This window comes from Falco peregrinus, chromosome 7 (genome assembly GCF_023634155.1).
Source record: "Falco peregrinus isolate bFalPer1 chromosome 7, bFalPer1.pri, whole genome shotgun sequence".
NCBI lineage: Eukaryota > Metazoa > Chordata > Aves > Falconiformes > Falconidae > Falco > Falco peregrinus.
In genome coordinates this window covers 14,232,474-14,254,753 of record NC_073727.1, presented here as the reverse complement: position 1 = coordinate 14,254,753, position 22,280 = coordinate 14,232,474, and the positions used below count along the sequence as shown (strand labels likewise).

The following is a 22,280-nucleotide window of genomic DNA, read 5'->3' as shown; positions in this document are numbered from 1 at the left end:
TCCTGGCCCAGCAAGAGAGAAAACATGCTCCCTGGTTACTGCTTTCAGACACCTGTGGCTGTCAAGACAGAGCACTGCCTTATTTTTAGCAGTGCCCCCAGTGATCTTTATGTCTGTGCTCAGAGGCATGCTCTGGAACTGGACCTGAGACATCCCGCTGTTCATCAGCACAAAATGCAAAAAAACGCAAAAGCTTTTTTAACCGTTTCATTTCTCAATCATAAAAAATTTGATTGACTCAAAGCAGTTTTCCATACCATGCCAGCACTGGGCAGCCACTCATATTGACATCTGACATCTTTTGCGTGTCTGCTTCCCCCCACCTCATGTGCCTGCCTCCCTCCCCCTCTGCTTCCCCTCCACTACCCAAACCTGGTGCTTCTGGAGTGCCTTGGTTACAGGTGTCCTCCACCCAACACTCAGGCATTGCAGTCATAACCAACAGCTCTGTGATACATCTCCCTCTTCCAGCTTTCCAGGGATGAATTCAGCCATCTACACAGAGGTGTCTAATGCCACTGGAGATGCTCTTGAGGACCCAGACTGACCCTGCAGGTCTCCAGTGCTGTACCTCCCAACGCCATGCAGATGTCTTAGATACCCTAGGACTTCTCAAATGAGTGGAGATGCCTATGTTTGGGGAAACAGGTCAAGCTCCTAGCTTTGTCTTTTGCCATTTGCATTTCCCCAGCCGTATGAAACTTCAGCTCCATTCACAGTTGGTCTGGCTGTTGAATTAGTGATGGTGCAAGTGGAGGCATACGTTGGACAGAGTGCCCATCGCTAAACTAAACAGGCCATCTTCTAGTCCTGAGGCCAGCTGCTGGAGCATCTTGTGGTTGAGGAACATTTTCCCCAGGGCTGAGCACATCGTTGCATCTCTCCAGAGAGCAACTGTAGCGTATGGGCTGTGCTGTTCTGTAACCTGCCTCCTCGAGTGCCAGCTGTGCTGTGCATCGTGTCCACAGGGGTTTGACAGAGGTGAGAGAAGGTGTCTTCACCGTGGTTTGCTGGGGCTGCTTTCTTTTGTGTGGCAACATCTGCAAGATGGTTTTGCCTGCTGAGTCTTGCGGTATGTGAGGTTTTGAGGGGCAATGTTGTGTAGGAGGTAGGGAGTACAATGGATCTTCCATGGCCTTTTTGTGAAAGAGATTTGGGACAATCATGTTAAAGGATCAACTTCATGAGCGACAGCAGGAACGAAGGGAGGTGTGGTGGTGCCCGCTCCTTAAAGGCCTTTCAGCAGGGAGGTGTGTCCAGAGGAGATAAGTTTAAGACCTGCCTCCACTGGGACATGGGATGGCACAGAGTGTCTCCTACTGTGCAAGTAGGACTCAAAGGAGTTTGGCATCTGATGTAAAAAGTGCGATTGCAGCTAAAGGCAAACTGTGAAAGGCAATGTGCTCTGAGTGTCTAATTTTGATCAGATGACTCAAACCCTTTCTTTTTAGCAGGACAACATGAATGCGATTTTTTTGCTTTACTGCTGCAGGAAGAGCCAGAAAAGAGTGAAAGCCAATGTTTTGAAAACCCTTTCTTGTTAACCTCTTCCCCTTTCATTTCTGTGTGCACAGAGAGGAAGAGGGAAGGGAGTGCTCCTTGGCCCATGGAAAAGGCAACCTTTAAAACAAAAAGCTTGCCAACTAAGCTGCTTCACTTCCACTTTGACTTTTCAAATTAGCATCCTGGGGATGCTTATGTTCTCTGAGCCTCTGGTTTTATTTCTAGTAGAAAGTACATAGAAACTAGTGACCCTTTCACACTCTTGCCCTACAAGATGACCGCATCTCCTTTGTCTGAGGAAAAGAAGATCTGAGAAGCCTTTTGCTAGTAGGAATACATTAAAGATAGTTCTCAAAAATGCAGCAGAGAGAAAGCTCAGCCACTTCTTCTAGAGTGAATCCATGTCCATCAGAGCTCCTGCTACACCTGAGATGACTCACTGGAGAGCATTTTGGATATATCTGAATTCTGCAGAGCTTCAGGAGGCCTCTGAGATTTGGGCTTCACACCTGTCAAATGCACTGCTTCTGGGTAAGTGTTCTAAAACAAGAGCAGAAGCAAAACCTGCTGAGATGCATGAAAAATGCACTCTTGGCTCTTGGCATGAGGTAAGACATCCCTCTGGGCCTGAGGTGGTGCAAGAAAAGAACCATTCAGGTTCTACTTTGTTCATGCTGGAGCTATTCCGTGTTTAGATCATCTGCTGTTGTGGGTTGACCCTGGCCAGCTGCCAGCCGCCCACCTAGATGCTCCTTCACCCTCACTGCTCAACAGGACAGGGGTGAAAAATAAGATGGAAAAGCTCATGGGTTGAGATAAAGGCAGGGAGATCACTCACCAAGGACCACCACAGGCAAAACAGACTTGACTTGGGGAAAATCAATTTAATTTATTGCCTATTGAAAATAGAGTAGGATGATGAGGAACAAAGACAAAACTTAAGCACCATACCTCCACCCCCACTTTTCCCCAGGCTCAACTTCACTTGTTCATTCCCAGCTCCTCTCCCCGCTCTCCCCAAGCAGCGCAGGGGGATGGGGAATGGGGCTTGCAGCCAGTCCATAACACTTTGTCTCTGCTGCTCCTTCCTGCTCACGCTCTTCCCCTGCTGCAGCGTGGGTCCTTCCCATGGGCTGCCGTCCTTCAGGATACGCCTGCTCCAGTGTGTGCTGTCCATGGGCCTCAGTCCTTCAGGGCACACGCACCTACTCTGGCATGGGGTCCTCCACAGGCTGCAGGGTGGGTACCAGCTCCACTGTGGACCTCCATGGGCTGTGGGGGGACAACCTGCATCACCACAGTCCTATCCACAGGCTGCAGATGAATCCCTGTTCCAGAACCTAGAGCACATCCTCCCCTTCCTTTTCTGACCCTGTTTGTTGCAGGACTGTTCCTCACAATTTCCCTCACTCCTCACTGCTGGGGAGTGTTTTTTCCTTTCCTAAATACATTTTCCCAGAGGAGCCATCTGCATTGCTGATGGGCTGAGCTGTGCTCTGCAGTGGATCCTTTGCAGGCAGCTGGAACTGACTTTCCCTGGCACGGGATAACCTTGACTTTGCTTCACAGAGAGTCCCGTGGGTCCCCAGCTGCCAGCACCTGGCACGAACACCCTGAGCATCCGCCCATGGGTCACTGCAAGTTGAAAGCGTGACTTTATCCCCCACTGCACTTTGCACAAAACTCGCCTTCCTCAGTGTTTACTAAGCCAGAATCTATTGGTAAAAGCAGATCTCGTACAAAAAGAAAAGCAGACCAGGAGAGCAGTCACACAAAGCAGGGGAAGTCATGGTTTTACATGAAGTGGGGCAGAGGGTGGACACCTCATTCTGGCATGGGAAGTGGACTCCCCACCCCACCTGCCCACCCCAAGGCCATTTCTGCATTGCTGTTTACAAGTCAGTCACCACCCCTGGTGAATAATAGTGATCAACATATTCACACATAAGTTATAAATCAATACAAGATAGTGGTACAACTCATAATGTTGCAAAGTACACAGCCACAGCAGAAATAAACATAAACCAAAATAGATATAAACAGGTTGTTTAAGTAAGTAGCTTCAATCAGCAAATGCCAAAGCATTTTTAGAAGGTTTTCAGTATTGTTATTCCCCTTTTGCAGCTAGCCCATGTACCAGGTCTAAATTACTTTGTTACTGACAATAATTTAACACAAAGAATTATCTAAATCAGATTATAATATTTATTTATTTAATGCATAATAATGTAGTTCAAAGCATTATAGTGAAGTTTTCTTAACTTGCTGAAGATAGAACATCTGTATCATCTACACTGTCTGGAGAGTTGCATTAGAGATTAAATTATGTGATTTTTATAACAAAATATCAACATTTTTAATGGGTTCCAGCTTTTATTACAGTTTCTACCTCATACAAACCTTGCACTTCACACAGGGCAGAGTCCTTAGCAGTGCCTTTTCCAGTTTGGGATTGCTGAAAATCAGAACAAGGGAATGAACAGCCGGAAGAGCACAGTGAAATACTAAAATGACAAATGTCACGGGACCTTGCTCCCTTGTGGTGTAAATCATTATCAAGATGAAACATATAAAGTTAATACTGTAAAGGAAGAAGAAAGACATAACATATTTCATTGCTTTGATATGGGCATCCATGCTGAGATTCTTCACTGAGTTTGTCTGCATCTTGCGTTGATGTTTCCAGAGAGAAAAGAGGAGGAGAAGGGCAGAAAAGATTACTACCATGAATGCACTGACAATTCCGAAGCCACCAACAATAAAAACAGGGAAATAATGTTCATCCATTTTGACTTTCAGTTTCCACGTATTTGCTAGGATGGTGGAATTATTGAGGTTTTTACAGGGTGCTGTGTAAGTGATGTTGTAGACGAGGATGCAGAGGAACAGGGATAAAAGCACTGCACCCCACAACAGCCATGGCACAATCCTGTCAATTTTTGCTTTCAGGTAGATGAAGAAGATGTGCCTGAAATTTGCGATTTTTATGCAATAAAAAACACAAAGCCAGGCAGAAACCCACATGTTGGAAGAATGTAAAAAGCTCTGAAGAGCTGAAAGTAGTTCAGGTATGGGGTGAACATAAAATGACCAGGGGTAAATTATTGAAAGAAAGAAATACAGCCATGTGACGCACAAATGCCAAAACCTGGAGCATCCCAGAAACATCACGATTTTCTCATTAGAGCTGAAGATTTTCGTTTTGGCCCAAGAAATACAAAGCACAAAAACAATGAAAACATTTATCCATATGCCAGCAAATGCCTGAAGTGTGATGACGACCAGAACCATGACATCGTGTGAAGTGACATTAAGTTTATCTTGAGAGTAGCAAGCTTCCATCCTCCCAAGGTGGGTAACAGTGCTGTGCTGGAAAAGTAGTTTGTTGCACCAGTGCTTAACGCAGGTTAGCAGCTGCTGTTCCCCTACTGTCATGTATGGAAACAGGAGCTTTATAGAGCTGCTGGTGGTGGTGATTTTGGTGCTGCTTCTATGCAGAGTAGGGCAGGTGCAGGAATGTAAATGTGCTGGGTATTCCCTTACCTGGCATCAGTGTTGCTCTTCAATATTTGAATTTCAGTTCAGAAGAGCTGTGCTGGGCGACACAAACAACGCAGATGTTTTTCTGCAGTGGACAGTGTTGAGATTTAGTGACTGTCCCGTGTTTGATCACTGCCAGGATTCACGGTCTGGGTTCTCCTGTCCCTTTGTTGCCAATGATGCTCACATAGAGGGGTGCGCTTAGCGAAGCACAGTCAGGGGAGTCCCTGTGCTCTATCATCTGAGAGCCCAGGAGCTGCAAAATTCAACCAAGATGCTGGAAACTGGAGTTAATTTGGACCCTCCATGGGCACTGAAGTCCATGTTAGTTTTCCCAATAGTAATGCCTTAATCATAAATGAAGAGCCACATGGTGGAGGAAGGGCACTGAAGGAAAAGCAGGACTTTCTTTTAAATGTTTAAGTTGAAGCATATAGAGGGAAAAGGCAAAAATAAGCATGAGCCTCCATGCCAAGGCTCAAAACTCATCTGCTAGCAACATGAAGAGTTTTAGGGGTGGGACCATGCTGGGCTCCTGACACACTGACATACCCTCAAACCTCCAAATGGCTTCAGATCCTGAAAACTGTGGGTTTTTAACAAGCAGTGTGTTAAGCTCTGTAGGATGTGGACTGCCTATAGACTTTGGGTTTGTACAGGACCTTGCACATCGGACCTTGCAAATCAGAACCTCAGTTACTGACTAGATCTTGGACGGTGTTGTGATGTAATCAGCAAAAATTTAAATCACAGCAAATAGCTGTCTACCTACAAGAAATAAACCAGCAGCATTTTCCCTCTTCAGAGTGATGCACTTGTTTTCTGGGGGACATAAATGCAAGCACTACTCTGAATATTATCACACGTTCCTTTTTGCATTTTCTTTGCTAAGGACCTTGCTATAGCATTAACACATTGAAATGTGTTCAAAGAAGGCCTAGAGTTCATCTCAACAACAAAACATGATGCCTACCACATGATCCCATGCAATCCATTCAGATAGCCCAGTGGCTTTTAATAAAAGTTCTAGTGAGATCTTCACCACCCTTTATTTTTCATATTGCCTAGAAGACATGAATGTCATAGCTTGGTTTGGATGCAGTCATTCAAAAATATTATGGATCATTTAAATCTAGTCATGCTTGACTGAAGTGATGTTAGAGACAGTCACTGCACTTATGGATGGATCTTGTCTATGGATGTTGTCTGGAAGCTCAAAAGAGAATTGCTTAAGGAAAGCAACTTATTCTCTGGGGCTAACAATGCAAGAATTAATGTGAAGTCAGATGATCTCCAGGTCCTTTAGACCTGCAAAAAGTCAGGAAGGAAGTTGTCAAACTGTGATGGAGATCAGACTCCTCGTGTGTGTGTGTGTGAAGAGGAGCCTTATAGGCACTGGACACAACACTGCTGGCCTGCAGGGACTATCAGTAAGAAGCAGCATTTAATGCATACCCATTTCTCTGTATCTTATTTGCTATCAGCTTCATGTCTAGGGAGGGTGGAAGTTTTACAGACTGGGTGGCAAGGAGGCAAATCCATTATTTTTGTTTTGGTCTATGCCCTTGGGTCCAGAAGTCCGGGCTGGCTTGTGCCAGCTGGCCATTAGTGGCTTTTCTTCCCCTGCAAGTTGTGTTTCTGGAGGCTGATCTGGGAATTTCTCTCCCTCTAACCCCCATTCTGCTGCTCCTGTGACATGCAGGCTGGGAACTGACAGATGCTTGTTGGTGAATTCAGTTTGTGTCCTCTCTTCTGGCCTTGATTTCATGGGATGGTTTTATGGGATGGTTTGTGGACACGTCTCTAGGGGAAGGATGCTGATGAGGCATGTCGACTAACTTCTTTGCACTCACTGGTACTTCACTCCCCTCTCCCATCCCCGTAGATGCCCCATGCAGGTAGCAGTACTGGGTGTGCCACCTGTAGAGACCCTGGACTCTCGAGGTGGCCTGTCCTGGCCCCCACCACTGCAGGCTGGTGCAGCTGTCCCCTTCCTGTCCCATAACAACCCTCTCACTTCTTGCAGTGCCCAACACCTGGGGTCTCACCAGGGAGGACGGACTGCCAGCAGGTTGCAAAGCATGGCCAGGGAGCTGCCTACTGAATATCTCCTCTTTCCCATTCTGCAGCCAGGCAAGGACAGTCCTTCCCCCAAGGATGGGGGTGCAACATGAGCCGGGTAAGTGAGCAAAGGGGAGGCAAAGGTAGCAGCAGTGGTGGGAAGGTGGGAGGAGGAGGAGGTGCAGGAAGTGTGTGGGAGCAAGAGAGCTGCAGAAGCGTGCAAAACCCCTTCATGTGGCTGCCAGGAGGAAAATCCCGCTGAGCAGTCAGAGGCAAAGCTCAGCCCTGCTTTTGCCTTCTCACCGAGGAGTCTTTCTCCTGCCCTGCTTCACCCTGGCCCACATGACTTGCCTTCAAAGGGAAAGACTGGGGTGGGATTCCCATGCAAAACACTGGGAGCACATGGCTTCATGGGCACGTGAGTGGGACCAAATGACTTCTTGCTGTACTCCTGCTCTGAGATACAAAGTCTTTGAGATCTCCTGAAGAAACCCAAACCAACATGGTCTGCTGGAACTTGATGGCTGGCTTTCTGTTGATTACAAAAATAATGCTATTTTTAAATCAAAGATGATGCTTTACCCATAGAATCAGAGGAAAACAAAAATTTGTTTGCATCTACCAAGATGTTTTCAGGAATAAAAAAACCCAACCCACCAAGCAAGCCTTCTCTTAAATTGATTTATTCAGCTTGCAAACCACAAGCCTCTTTTTCCAAAAGGTTGTTACTTTCCTACTCATCAGCTTTGGTGGTCTCATGTCAGGATGAGGTCAGGATGGTGCGTAAAACAGAAGAGTGAGATTTTCTCTGAAGAAGTCACAGAAATTTTAAATAGTTTGGTAGCTCCTGATTGCTACAAGGGTTAACATGCTAAGAATAGTTATAAAATGGGGAGGCAGATTGCTTATTGGGTTGGCTTATGGCTATATCTATTAAGATTAAAGTCTGCTCTGCCTTTTAAAGGTCAACTTTTTTGATGGCTTATGCTTATCAGTGCTTCTGAAGCCTATTTACCTGCAGGACACTATATCTAGACTGGCAGGTAGCAGCAGATGATCTTCTGAAATGAATTCCTGGAGGATATGGTGTTTCACAGCACTGGTTTCCTGCTCCTCTGCCTTTACGGTATTCCCAGTTGCTCCTCTATTTTCTTGCTTGGGATCAGGGTGAGATTTCACTTCACTTGTCTGTGATTTTGAAACTGTACTTTCTACGTTTCAGATCCAAAACTCTGTTGAAGACAGAGGTAAGGATGCGATATTTTTGTGTTAACAGAAGCCTATCTGTCATCAAGTGGACAATCATATCAACTCGTGTCATTGAGTCACTAACTTAGGTGTATTACTTCTTTTGATAGTTAATGATGTTGATGGAGGACAGCTTAGAAAGGACATTCCAGAAATAAACTCAGGTAAGTCTGGACACTAAATAAGCAGGCTGTTCGATTATTACAGAGATGTGAGATAGCCTTTGAAGACCACAAGCCTGGCAGATGAGATGGCACCAGAGGGAACTGAAAGCTCCCTCCTATGTGAAAAAAAAATCCCAAATGCATCCTGGATACAGTGAGAATGGCAAGGCACTCAGAAATATGTGAGGTGAACCCCAACTGCTTTTGGAGAGAGGGAAGACCTTCATTTTACAGTCTGGTAGTAGTGAGAGAGGACAGAAAGGCAAGAGCAGGGCACAGGGCAGAAGACAGAAAGATTCATGAAAGGTTGATGTTGGAAAGGAAAAATGGAAAGGCCAGGAAATTTCCACAAGAATAGTTCTGCAGGAAACCGAAGATCTTAATCTTAATCTTGGAAACACACTCAACTGCTGCTGGGGAAGGCTCAGCAACCCCTGGACTGCACCTGCATCCCTCCCCACAGCGCTATTCTGCAACACATGCCCCAGAGGAACCTTGGCAGTGGCTCTAATTCAACTTCTGCTTCATTACTGTGCCTTTATCTTAAGTGAGTTGGTTGGTTTCACATGACTGATGACCAAGATATGAAACTTAAGTACCTTCAGCCCTGCCCCAGAGTTTCAGAGCGTTGCCATGAGAGAGTTTCCGTTTCCTGACATTGTTATCTGCTCTAATGTAAGTTTCCTCTGGTTTTTCTGACAGAACAGAAAATGTGGTGTAGCGTGGAGGTGTTTTGGTGTTTTGGTTTGGGTTTGGGTTTGTTGTTTTTTTTTCTCTCCATATGTATGTGAGGAGAATAAAGTTCTTTGTATAATAAAAGATCTGAAGATGAGCTGTCTATGCCAGGATTGTGCTTAAATGAAAGGGCATTAAATGAAAATGTTACACTAGAGGACAATACAGTGGCTGGGGTTTGGGCTCAGCTTTGCGTGGGGAATCTGGCACCTTAAAAAAATAAGGGGATAAAATGAGAGTCTCAAATGCTGTGTTTTTAAAGCATGGAAGGTTTGGACCAGCTGCTTAAAACACAGGTATCTCGTGCCAGTTCAAATCCATCCCCTCCAAGCACCTCTATAGAAGGGGAAGGAGTCTCCCAAACTTTGTGTCTAGCAGCCCATGTGGATCGTTTGGACATCCTTGTGCATCTCAAGTGGTACCAGACACTTATGTTTAGGCAACTGGATGGACACACAGCTATCCATCTGAGGGGATCGGAGACACATAGCACATAGATTTAATTGCTTCAGCCTGAGCTTGATGCAGGGTGAACCTCTTCCTTCTCTAGAATTCTGGTCTTTCTTCTTTGATGACGTGGTCAATCCCAGATGATTAGCCTAGGTTAGCTAACTAGTTAGGCTATTTAGATGCCTAACTTCTGAATAAATCCATTCCACCCGTACATCAACTTCAATGTTCACAAGTCCAGAGTTGTTTCAGGATACAAGCCTGAGAAAAAGAATAAAATCTCCTCTGGGCAGGTGTTATGAAATTTTTATGGAAATCATAATTCATGCCCAAATCCCCCTTAGCAGCGGATGGAGGACTGGCATGTTATAGTGCGGCAGTGGTTATTTGTTTGCTTGCTTCTGGGCAGTTGCTGTTTAAAGGGAGGTGGGTTCGTTGATGAGACAGCCTGATAGATTGTAAGGTCTTTGAAAAAACACATATTGTAGTGCTTGATATGTTACTCTGGCCTAAATGGTTGTTTATCTCCTTTCAGAAACAGGAATGAAGCTTTTTGAGGGTGATATTATCTTACCGGTATGTGCTGCTGATCTAAACCAACATTAGCAAGAGCGTAGATTGGGCTTAAAATGTTAACACAAGCATGTTGATCTCATTAACAGCTGGAGAGGAATGCTCTGAGAAACAACTCCTACAGATGGAATTTCCCCATCCCCTATATCCTAGCTGACAGCCTGGGTAATAAGACTTTTTATTATGGTAGCACTGTATTATTGCATTAGATATACCCTGGTTTTGCCCAGCTCTCTGGGCTGCTTTTGTTTCATTTGCTATTGAGTTGTGCTGCATTTAAGCCTTTGTGACTGCTGGCCAGCACTTTGTTTGCAATGTAACAGCTCCAGTGACTGGCCAGATGCTGATGAGCAGCCAGTTTAACTGGTTATCTGGCTGAGATCTCTCCATAATGAAGTCAGGAAATGCTAATCTCAAGAACATGCATGTTGATCTACTGCACCCTTTGTGCCTTATCTCTTCTTAACAGTCCCAGCTTAATACAGGCAGAAAGGAAATGCAGATATAAGAAAAATCGTTCAGAGCATTCTCCCTTCTTGTTTTCATTTAAATTTAGACAATATTTTAAGTTGTGAACAAGTTAGGAGTACAAGCTAATAGCAAATCGGTGTTAAAGTCCTATGGATCTCTCCTGTGTTTACTAGCCCTGAGCTCAAAGTTTGCAATACTTGAACTTATATGACAACATGCAATAAAATTACTCAACAAAAACTAAGCAGTGCCATGGATGCCCAAAAGCCTTCTTGGTTGTTTTTTTTTTTTTCAGTACAATCAGCTTATCTAATAAAAGATGTTATTTCTCCATATGGTCCCTGCCAAAGTCAGGGAATTCTGCTAACAGAGCCTCTGGCTCTTTCATCCAGGCAGATACTTTTAATACGTGTTCATATTTTTAATGCATGCTTGTTCATACTTTCTATCTAGAATTATATATATTTATAACATTATAAAAGCAGAACAACTGCAATTGTCATCCTCTGCTCTGTGTTTCAGATCTGAATGCTAAAGGTGTTATCCTGCAGGCGTTTGACATGTTCAGGCTGAAGTCTTGTGTTGATTTCAAGCCCTATGAAGGGGAACAGACTTACCTGAAGTTTGAGAAGCTGGATGGGTAATTTTGTATTAACAATCCAGTTTGTATCACCTTGTTTGATATGATAGTTTTTCCAGCTGAGGAGACATTCATTTTCTTTCTTGCTCGTACAAAGGACATAAACTCCTGAGCCACATTTCTGTCCCACAGCTTGTTTATATTACACTGGAGTAACCAATGGTGTTTTCTGTTTGTGGTGTGCTCTTAATGTAAGAAAAGACTATTTTATTCCCATTTGCATCCTGGTTATTGAAGTGAATCCCCTTCTTGGTGCTCTTTCAGGGAATAAAACTTCCTCCTGGCATTGGTTTGGGCAGGGTATGTCACTGGTGCGTTGGCATTAGCGTGGAGCTTCGTCCTTGCTTTCAGATGCAGGGTTGGTTTTTCCTGACCAAATGTTGAAGCCAACAACCTCTACCATCGTGCAGGTCACCACAGGTTCCTTTGCTCAGCTGGGGAGGAAGTGACTCTTCCAAGCCACAAACCCTATCATCTAAAACAGAAGCCTAAAATAAGTCTGGTGACTCACACGCCAGATGCCTGTTACTGTCCAGGCACCATGAAGGTGCCAGTGAAGATAACTCAGTGGCAGGTGCCAACACTGGCTGATAAAGTTAGGTCATGGGATTTCCCCGCTTGCTGGGAAGGACCATCAGGAAGCTGGTGACACCAGCTAGTGTCTGTATCTAGGAATCTGGTGTAGATCTGCCCTGGGGTGTGGGAAGACAGGTGTGCAGCAATTTTGGGTAGCTTTTTGCTTTTTTTTTTTTTTTTTTTTTTGAGCACACAGTGATGAGTTGTTTCTGAATAGACATGAAAAGTTAGGATTCAAATCAGTATTCAGGATTCAAACCAGGGAAGCTGATACAGCCTGAGTTCACTGGAGGCTGCTCAGTACCTTTGAAAATAGGGCCACTTATTTAGATACTTTGGTAAACATACAAATAAACAACACCCAGTGCAGTGTATGAGGTTATAAGGCACCTGCTCTACTTCCCTGTGCTGCTCATACTCTTCTACTACCCTTGCTATACTGTTTGAGCTGGGGCTGCCCAGCGTTGAAGAGCAATAGCATTTGCCATCACCACCCCCTTCACAAGAACTGCAGCCAGCTGCAGAACATGCATGCACTGCTCGCAGGGAGGGCAAAACGAAATGAGAAGGTCAGTCACATCTTGGGCAGGGACTCATTGCCAGACTGCGGCAGGATGCTGAAGGTACACATTGCTCTGTATTCTGGCACTGCAAACCTATCGCGGCAAGACTGTCAAACTCAGGTGAGAAATTCTAAAAAATATTGATTTTTTGTACTTTCATCTTGATCAGGCAGTTGAATTAACATGTAGATACAAATCATAGACGATATAATGCAAAATAGGTGCAATATCTGAGTCTTTGCCTTACAGGTGCTGGTCTCATGTGGGGGACCTGCAGAGTGGCCAGACAGTGTCTATAGGAGAGAGATGTGACTATAAAGCCATAGTGGAACATGAGGTCCTGCATGCCCTGGGATTTTACCATGAGCAATCCAGGACAGATCGCGATGACTATGTTCAGATATGGTGGGATGAAATTATTGAAGGTATGATGCCGGTCTGAAATGATTGAGATGTAGATGCATGTCTCTGTTTTACAATGCTAAAATGTCTTTGGTTGAGAATGGCTGCTTACATTTTAACAAGTGGACCATCATTTAGTAACAGGTAAAACATTTTTAAAAGATGTTATGTGCTCAGCTTTATTTCTGGTCTTACCTAATCAGTTTTGTATGTTTTTGTCTAGGTTTTGCATATGCCTTTGACAAACACAATGATAGTTTCCTTGATGACCTCAATACCCCATATGATTATGAGTCAGTCCTGCACTATGGACCATATTCTTTCAACATCAATAGCAGCATTCCTTCTATTACAACAAAAATTCCTAAATTTAATGAGATCATTGGGCAGAGGCTGGATTTAAGCAGGATTGACTTACTGAGGCTGAATCGCATGTACAACTGCAGTAAGTTCTTCTTCTCACACATGTATTTGAAAATCCTTGCTCAAGCTTCACTATAACATGGATGGAGTCACATGAGAGGAACAGGAACGCTACACACTTGGGTTCCTCTTGCAGTGCTAAGAGAAACTATATTTTTTACACAGCAGCAAGCTCCATGGTGGCCAGATCCCCATTTCTTTTTTACAGAATACCTTTGAATTGAATCACAGGTCTAACACCTTTAATTCATATGGACTTCCATGATATTACTTGTAATAGTTACCATTTCCTTCATTGATGATGATCATCATGCTGCTGCTGCTGATAAAATCTTCAAGTGACAGTGGTTCGGAATTGGCGTCTCTGAAATTAGAGTATCTCAATTTTTTTTTCTGCCTATGTGATGTTAGGTAAGACAATCGGAGTCAGGGGCACAAATGGGGATAATTGTGCTTTCCGGCTCCACTGGCAGAGCTATGAAGGTAAAAGCTCAACATGCTGTACAGTACTGGCATACTGTGTTAACACACACTTGAATATTTCCCCTAGCTTCAGCAGAACTACTTCTGATTTACTCCCTGAAGAGTGAAATGGGCCACAGAGCCTATCCCAGGCGGGCTTAGAGAAAATGATGGAAGTCTGGAAGGGAAAACTAGCCTGCAGGGGCCAAACTGGTTCCCACAAGGAAGTATTCCGCCGAGAATGGGAGAAGGATAAGATGTTTCTTTCAGGAGGAAACATCATTTATGTGTGGTAATGGAGATGTCGATGTGAAAGCCTTCATAGTCTTCAGTTGCATTAAGAATGTATTTCCTGGTGTTAAATGCTGTATGTAAACATTCTGGGATGGGATTAATGGTGAGAGACTTATTTGATGTCGATGGATGTGGTAAAACATGGTAATCCACTCCTGGCAGCTTCAAGCCTCACCTTCCTGGACCAGTGCTCCTTTGAATTCCTCAGTATCTGTGGGATGGTGCAAAGCAGACAAGACGGTGCTAACTGGGAACACACATTGGGCAGACCAGGAGAAGAAGACCATACTTTGGTGGGAAGCTGTGCAGGTACCAGGTGTAGTTTTAGATGGTCATTAGATTTTACCGTGTTTTTATGTGATGTGAGAATGAAAATATACAGAAGTAAACAAGTCATTAGAAGTACCCTTCTGTTAATGTTAATCACTGCATACCTGATAGTAAACATGACTCTTGAATTTTCAGATAGAAAGGATAACAATTTTAATTTTAAATGTTTAACCCTTCTTTAAATCTTCTCCCTATATTGTATATCTTGTCAAGAAAATGACAGTTCGAGACTTAGGTGTTGTAAATTGCTGGTAGCTCTATTAAAGTGAAGAGAGCTCCACCAGATTGCTACAAGTGACTTTAGTGAAACTCTATAGAATTTCATCGGGTGGAACTCTTCTCCTTTTATGCATGTGACAGGATTTTGAGTAATTTTCTAGTCTTTGTTTAAAGGTGAAAGACGCTTTCCCTTTGTACAGGAGTTCATTTGAGACATCTCCACAGAAGGAGATGCACATAAGCAAATTTGCACATAAGCAAATACTGCAAGACACAAATCTTGTTTATAGACAAATTCTGAGATTGAAACCAATCCGGGATCATCAAAATAGGAAGCTGAGCTTCAGCAATCTGTCATGGAGCAAGAGGAAACCACCCTCAGAAGACTTCTTCGAGGGAGGGGTTGCTGTGTGATGCAGAGCCGTATCAGGAGGGTGTAGCTGCTGGTAATTCAAAGTTTGTTCGAGCTGACCACACAGGGACGCTGAAGGATTATCTGAGAAGCAAACTGGCAGTGATTTCCTCTCCGCCAAGGAGAGTGTTGCATGGGGTCTTTTTGATTGAGGCTTTGGCTCCAACTGCACTGATTTAAACATACATTGAACAAATATTGGGTTCTGCAGTATTTTGATTGCTGCCAGGACACAGAAATTGAGTAAGGTCTCTTGTTTTCAGCGGCAGTGGGGAGAAAATTAAACGCTGGGGAGGAGCATCACGTAGACAGTCCAAAAATCTTCACGCAAAAAAGTCTCTTTTGAAAGTCACAGGCCTGAGCCTGGCTGGTCTGTGTTCAAGTGGCCATCGTTAGGCACATCTGCTTCCCCAAACACAAGTGGTGCTTAGTCACAAAAGCATCTCATGGTGTGGGAGAGGAAAAAATATGCTGACTAGAAAGGAAAGTCATTTCTGTGGAACCTGCTCCCAGGAAGGAGAGAGCAAAAGATGGCTTGTGGCAGTAACAGGTCATGTTTGCTGCCTGATGCTGTGTTTGCCTACAGATTGGAGATCCTGTGTGTGCTGGTTTTGGCTGGGATAGATTTAATTTTCTTCATAGTAGCTAGTAGTCAGTCAGTGAGGAGGAAAGCAGACACATAGCAGGCAGGGCGAGGGGATGCTCCTATTCTCATCACACGCAGGGTTTGGGAGGGCAGATGTGTGCCCGGTGAAAGGCACCGTGCAAAAACCAGCCCTCGAAAGACGCTCTGAGCAGGGAGCAAAATGAACAGGAGGGTTGTTTAGGTCCCACCGTTGGCAATTGCTTGTTTCTAGAGGAACAAGTCCGTTTGGCTGTTGCTTGATGGGCTGTTTGCTCATGGTTTGCAGGGTGTGCAGTTTGCTGACACTGAAGGCTCTGGATGTGTGACAGGGTGTGTGGCTGGGGAGTGACAGCGGCTTCCTGCCTCTTGTGGCTGGTGACAGATCATTAACTGCTCAGCTTCAAGGAGGGGGAAGAAAAATGTATAAAACTTAAGTAGTCAGCCTTCAGAAGTTTCCTGAGGGCAAACAGGTCAGCAGTTACTGGAAAATAAGCAGCTTCAGTGGGTATTTGTAGGGGAACTAGCTGCAGAAGGCCGGTGATGGGAGCACATCCAAACGCAGGCATGAGGCTGGGAAAAAAAAACAAAAACGCATGGAGCTCAAAGCAGCATCAGGTGGCAATTCAGAATCGTCGTTGGCTATACAGTCCCTGCTACTTGCCTCAGTCGGCTTCCAGACAGACAAGAAAAGTGCAAACCCATAGAGGCAGCCACAGGGTATTTGGAAATCCCCAGTGTGATGCAGGTTGAAAATGTCCTTGCTGTCAGGAGAGACCCTTCCTATGGGGGGTGTGTGGTGTGTGTGTACTGAGACTATTAGGTGAAGCTGGTGCACTGGCTCGGTTGCCTTCAAGAAGCTGATTTAAAATTGGAATATACAGAGCGAGGCTGATGCAGACAGAGAGTGCAAGTGTTCAGTCTTTGTAACCAGGAAGATCAAAGATCAAAGACTCTGAGGAGGTATCACTCTGGCCCACAGGTAGAATTGCCGACTAATTAGGAAATAAAGGAAATAGTTATTTCAAACACATTAGCATAAGGTAACGTGAGTTGATACAAAGTAACTGGACTGGGAGTTAATAAATCCTTTACCCATAGAGAATTATGGCAAAAATGTCTTCAGCTGCTTTTATAGGGATGTCTGATCTGTTGATAAAAGGGCATGATTTCTAGGCAAAGCAGAAGACTGAAGACCTTGACCTAACAGGATCCTTCCAATACTTTCCTTCCTGTCTCCAAAAAAATCCCTGCCCAAGTGCATCCACTTAAAATTCATACATGTTGACAGGACTAGCACTGTACGGTTTGTACTTAATTCCTAAAGAATGGAACCAAATATGTACCTTATTTAATCAACTAGTTTGCAAGCCATATTTCAGTGCATTTTCATTTTAATATTAATTTGCAATTTAGGGAGAATTCTTTTCTATTGAAATATTTTTTTTTTCTACTTTGAAAATAACTTCTAGCTTAGGCAAGTGCAAACTGCACTAAAGCTTGTTTAGCACTGGCATTTCATTAGTGAGTGGATCAAAAACTTTTTTTCACACCACTGTGTTTTGTTCTTCCCAGGTAGAGGATATTTCATGCACTTAGATACAAAAACTGGACATGCTGGTCAGTCAGCTCTTCTGGAATCTCGCATCCTTTATCCAAGGAAGAAGGAAAAATGCCTTCAGTTTTTCTACAGGTTAAATGGAAATCCACAGGATAAGCTAGTTATCTGGATTAAGAAAGATGATGGAACTGGAAATGTTAGACAGATGGAAAAGCTGCACACTATTACAGGTAGGTGAAACTGTTTTCATATCTGAACTGCTGGCAAACTTTGATGCTAGACAACACTGGCTTGGTTTATCGTATTAAAGTCTGCTCAAGTGTCTGGTGTAAATCTAACCTTCATTTGCTTCAGTTGAGTAACTCCAGAGTTAGTGCCCGTGAGAAGAGAATTTGGCTCGGAGGTAGTTTCCTTAAGACTGTTCTGGGATTAGCTAGGGTGCAGGGCATTAGGCAATCGCCACATAAACAGATCCTTCACCAAACAAACAGGTCACAGGACACTTGAGGAAGACACAGCTTGATTTGGGATTTTGTCCTGGACTTTTGATTGTCACACATATTTATTTCCCCCTTTAGCTGATGGAGAACATCACTGGAAATTGGCCAGCATTCCCTTTGGTGTCCAAACCAAATTCCGGTATGGGTTTCAGGGCATCAGAGGAGATCCAGCCCAGTCTGCTGGGGGGATAGCCATCGATGACACCAGCCTGACAGAGACGAACTGCCCCACCAATGTCTGGCACATCAGAAACTTCACATCTCTTTTTAACAGTACTTCAAAAGGCGATTATATCATAAGCCCCGTATTTTACAGCTCGGAAGGCTATGCCTTTGCTTTACAGCTGTATCCTCACGGAAGAAATTCATCATCCTACGTGAATTACATGGGGATTACTTTCCATCTCTGCAGTAGTCCAAATGATGGCCTTCTGGAATGGCCGGCCGGGCACAGACAAGTTGTCTTGTCTGTTTTGGATCAAGACCCTGATGTAATCCACAGGATGTCCCTCAGCCTTAGCTTCACTACGGACCCAAACCAGCTAGTATATGGTAAGTCAGAGTGCATGGGGGAGAAATATGGAAGTGCCGAGGTCTGCTCAAGCTGGAGAAAATTGTTGAAAGCCAAGAGACCAGGCTAGGTTTGCTCTGCACGTAACACTACTGGGCTGACTAGATGTAAGCTTTAATTACTTTTATGGTTTTGCACAACAGGCAGAAATGACACCCTGCAGTGGGACAAGCCATCTATCACTGGAAATTTTTCTTCTTTCTGCAACTGCTACATGAGCCCAGGTGTTGGCTGGAATACGTTCCTGACCCACAGGGAGCTGCACTGGAAAAAATTCCTTAAAAATGACAGTCTTTTCATCTTTGCTGATTTTGAAGGTAAAGTATTATATTATCAGAATCCCCTCTGGAACAGAGCAGGTGCGTACTCTTCCATCTGTAAGGAAAGCACTGAAGATGAGGGTGATTAGCAAACATCTAGGGAGTCATCTATTTCAGGAACAAGTTTTTTAAATGCCTAGTGATTTCAGGTACCTGATTTTTGAATACCCAATATGAAACCCTGTCAATGACCTTGATTCTCTGGTTCCTGAAAATCAGATTTTCAGTACAGATTATACTTCCATGTCTTGAAGATCAGTCTACTTAATGATGTCTCCATTTGCCACTACCCCTATATCCCTTCCCACTTAAGAGAATTGTGGTTTGACAATGAAGGTGTTCTTTTCAGACCTTGAAAAACTGGCAGAAGGAGGTTTTGATCCAAAGCTTCTCTCCTGAGGCTGCAATATTTGTCAGGACTGCGTGCAGCCGCTTTGCTCTGCCAAAGGAGGCAGGGAAAGGGAAGAAGGAGGAAAAGAGGTGTCTGGTGCAGAGGGCAGCCTGGCAGGCAGGTACCCACTGAGCAGGCCACTGCCTGTGCAGCCACGTGTCAGATGGCTGTGTCCATCTTACTTCATGTTAGGTGGTCAAAAATGAATGTTATAGACAACATGGTGAGTCATTTGAGAGCAATGGGTACCTCTAGGGAGCAGTTGATCCCATTTCATTATAGTTGTGATGAACTGCTCTTCTGATGTGCTAATCTAGTCACTGGCACATGGGGACAACCTGTTCCTGCATCTTTAAGGTTTCCTTCTTGAAGAATGTCCAGCTTTCCTGGACCCCTTGGCACTTCAGAACTGTCTTCCAAGGGACTCTGTCAACAAGGCTCCTAAATAGGCCAACATTTAGATTGGATATCAGGAAAAATATCTTCACTGGAAGGGTTGTCAAGCATTAGAACAGGCTGTCCAGGGAGGTGGTTGAGTCATCATCACTGGAAGTGAAAAAACATCTATCCCCAAAAAACACATAGATGTGGCGCTTAGAGGCATGGTTCAGTGGTGGACTTGGCAGTCCTGGGTTAACAGTTGGACTTCATGATCTTAAAGGTCTTTTCCAAGCTAAATGATTCAATGATTCTGTGATCTCCACCGACTGCGAGGGAATCCGTCATGGATGACAAATGGTGGGTGAGATGAATCCTATCACCCTTCTGAAGTGAATTTCCTTTGGAAAATGTCAGTGTCTGGAAAGTGGAAACATTTTGTATAAGTAAATAAACATTAAACCAGACTTGACCCAGGTCAGAGCACTTGTCTCAGGTAGGAGAGGATGGTTGAGTGTATGCTGTGATAATCCAAACTCCCTCCGCATGGCTGAGGGATGTGAAAACCAGGCTGTGAACTTTCCTGGCAGGATTTGCCTCTTGCTGTTCATGGGGGGGAAAAAAAAACCCAAAACAACCCAACAATTTTCTTGTTTTCATTCCAACAGAGAATTGAGAAACTTCTGAAAAGACAAGAACTTTTGCAAAATGGGAAAGCCGCTTCTATGAAAGTATAAACAGGAACATGTACTGGTTAATAAAAATGCAGAGCAGTCTACAGTTCTGGCACACAGAGTGGCCCAGTTTTTCCGCAGGTTATGTAGGGCGTTCAGCAACACTTCCAAGTCCCCTTTAGCAATAAGAAAAGCAGCTGAGGCTTCTCTGTGCTTTCCCTGTCAGTGCTTTGTACTGGGAGTAATTCCCTGGGAGAGATTCAGTCCTGCTGTGTCATACGGGAGCCAGTGGTCCCAAAAATGTTTGCAGCTGCTAGGTGAAATTGTGGTTGAGAAATTGAAAGATTTGTTAAGAGACTACATTTAGTCTCCATTACAAATGGGTTCACCTTCATTTCTACATACTAAATCGAATATGGTCACATTTATAAGGTTCCAGCTTCTGCATTTGAATATTCGTTTTGATACCAGGGTGCCTAAAAACTCAGCGGTAGTGTTACATTGCCCTCTGATGAAAGCTGGAGGACCTGACACATGCCTCCCACTTCTCCACAAGCCTTTCCATCCTTCCCCTTCATGTCCCAGTCCTTTTTCAGATCACCTCTGACCCAAGACCTCTACTCTCTCACCCCCGTCTCTCTCCAGCTCAGCAATCCCTGGAGCCCTTTCTGGGGCTGAGAAAGACACAGACTGGAGCGCCGTGCATGCCTGCAGCTCCCTGCTAGTCCAGTTTCCCCTCCCACCTCCTTCGATGAGTACTGCTGCAGCTTCCAGAGATATTTGGATGAATTATTGTTGCTTTATTTCTTGCGCCTGGAATCAGCCTGAAAGTCATCCCGAAATACATATAGAACTGTACCATATACTCAATGTATTAAATTAAGGTTTCTTCTTTTCTTGCAGATCTCACCCCTCTGATTACATCTGAAGTCCCAGTCCATCCTTGAAGTGCCCGGAACTTCTTGACTACAAGTGCAGTCATCTATGACAGATAAAATATATTTCTTCACTTAAGAAACTGTATTCTGTGGTTTCTGTATTTTAAGAATTTGAACTAGGCTTCCCTGTTCATTTTAAGAGACTATATTCCTAGACTTTTCAAAGATTATTTTGGCCCAAGCAATGAAGGGCTTCTCTTAGTTATATCATCTTTTTTCTTCGCATGTTCTGTTCTTTTTGTTTATCTTTGCTGATGGCAATGCTTACTTCCCAGCTCTTGTCTCTGAAATCTCGGTGTCCAGCTTTCCCAAGCCAGAAGCACCGGTGCTTGACGTCCAAGACTTCCAGGACTTCCCTTTACTCCCTATGGCCATTACCACTTCTTCAAGCCCAGCTTTTGATAACAGTCACTCCCAAGTATTCAGCTTGTTATGTCACTGCTAAAAAGAATAGCATGCTTCCTTACCTTCATCTGCATCTGGACCCAATTCAACATTACTGAGAAGTTTTCGTGAAAACAGAATGGGAATTTGTTTGGATCTTATGGTGGGTTGACCCTGACTGGTCACCAGGTGCCTTCCAAGATTCTCTGTTGCTTCCCCTCCATCCACAAGATGGGGAAAAAAATATGATGACAAGCTTGGTAATGAAGATGAGGACAGGGAGATCACTTACCAGTTATTGCCATGGGCTAAATGTCCTTGGTTTAGGGAAATTAATTGAATTTATTGCCTTTCAAACAGACTAGGATAATGAGAAGTGACAACAAATCTGAAAACACCTTCCCCCACCCATCCCTTCTTCCCAGGCTCAGCTCCACTCCTGACATCTCTACCTCCTCCCCGCAAGCAGCACAGGGGGACAAGGTATGGGGGTTGCAGTCAGTTCCTTACGCATTATCTCTGCTGCTCCTTCCTCCTTCCTCTCTTCCCCTACTGCAGCGCGGGGTCCCACTCATGGGAGACAGTCCTTCATGAACTTCTCCAACGTGAGTCCTTCCCACGGGCTGCAGTTCTTTATGAACTGCTCCAGCATGGATCCCTTCCATAGCGGTCCTTCAGGAACAGACTGCTCCAGCATAACCCAGACCCCACAGCGCTGCAGGTCCTGCCAGGACCCTGCTTCAGCGTGGGCTCTCCATGGTTTCAGGACTTCCTTTGGGGCACATGCCCCTGCCCCGGCGTGGGGCCCTGCCGGGCTGCGGGGGGGGAGCTGCCCCCGGGGGCTCCGTGGGCTGGGGGCACAGCCTGCCCCGCCG

The 22,280-nt window shown here is 44.5% G+C and overlaps 2 protein-coding genes across 3 annotated transcripts; one reads left to right on the top strand and one right to left on the bottom strand.

The window, feature by feature from the left end:
* The first annotated feature begins 410 nt into the window (after positions 1-410).
* Positions 411-21,671, top strand: LOC101917590 (meprin A subunit alpha-like). 2 transcript variants are annotated; one of them, XM_027789171.2, is made up of 14 exons: positions 411-2,034; positions 7,070-7,222; positions 8,327-8,351; positions 8,463-8,516; positions 10,237-10,277; positions 10,364-10,439; positions 11,268-11,385; positions 12,774-12,949; positions 13,150-13,371; positions 14,268-14,414; positions 17,264-17,479; positions 17,828-18,301; positions 18,464-18,637; positions 20,987-21,671. In XM_027789171.2, exons 2-14 carry the CDS (start codon positions 7,214-7,216, stop codon positions 21,028-21,030), a joined length of 1,776 nt encoding a protein of 591 aa, XP_027644972.1. In that variant the 5' UTR covers positions 411-2,034; positions 7,070-7,213; the 3' UTR covers positions 21,031-21,671. The 2 variants fall into 2 exon arrangements, with proteins under 2 accessions (XP_027644972.1, XP_055665924.1); XM_055809949.1 differs by lacking the exons at positions 411-2,034; positions 7,070-7,222; positions 8,327-8,351; positions 8,463-8,516 and adding an exon at positions 8,527-9,191.
* Positions 3,744-5,165, bottom strand: LOC101917416 (taste receptor type 2 member 9-like). Its single transcript, XM_005239184.2, has one exon. The coding sequence runs from the start codon at positions 4,936-4,938 to the stop codon at positions 3,889-3,891; it is 1,050 nt and encodes a 349-aa protein (XP_005239241.2). The 5' UTR covers positions 4,939-5,165; the 3' UTR covers positions 3,744-3,888.
* Positions 21,672-22,280: the final 609 nt, after the last annotated feature.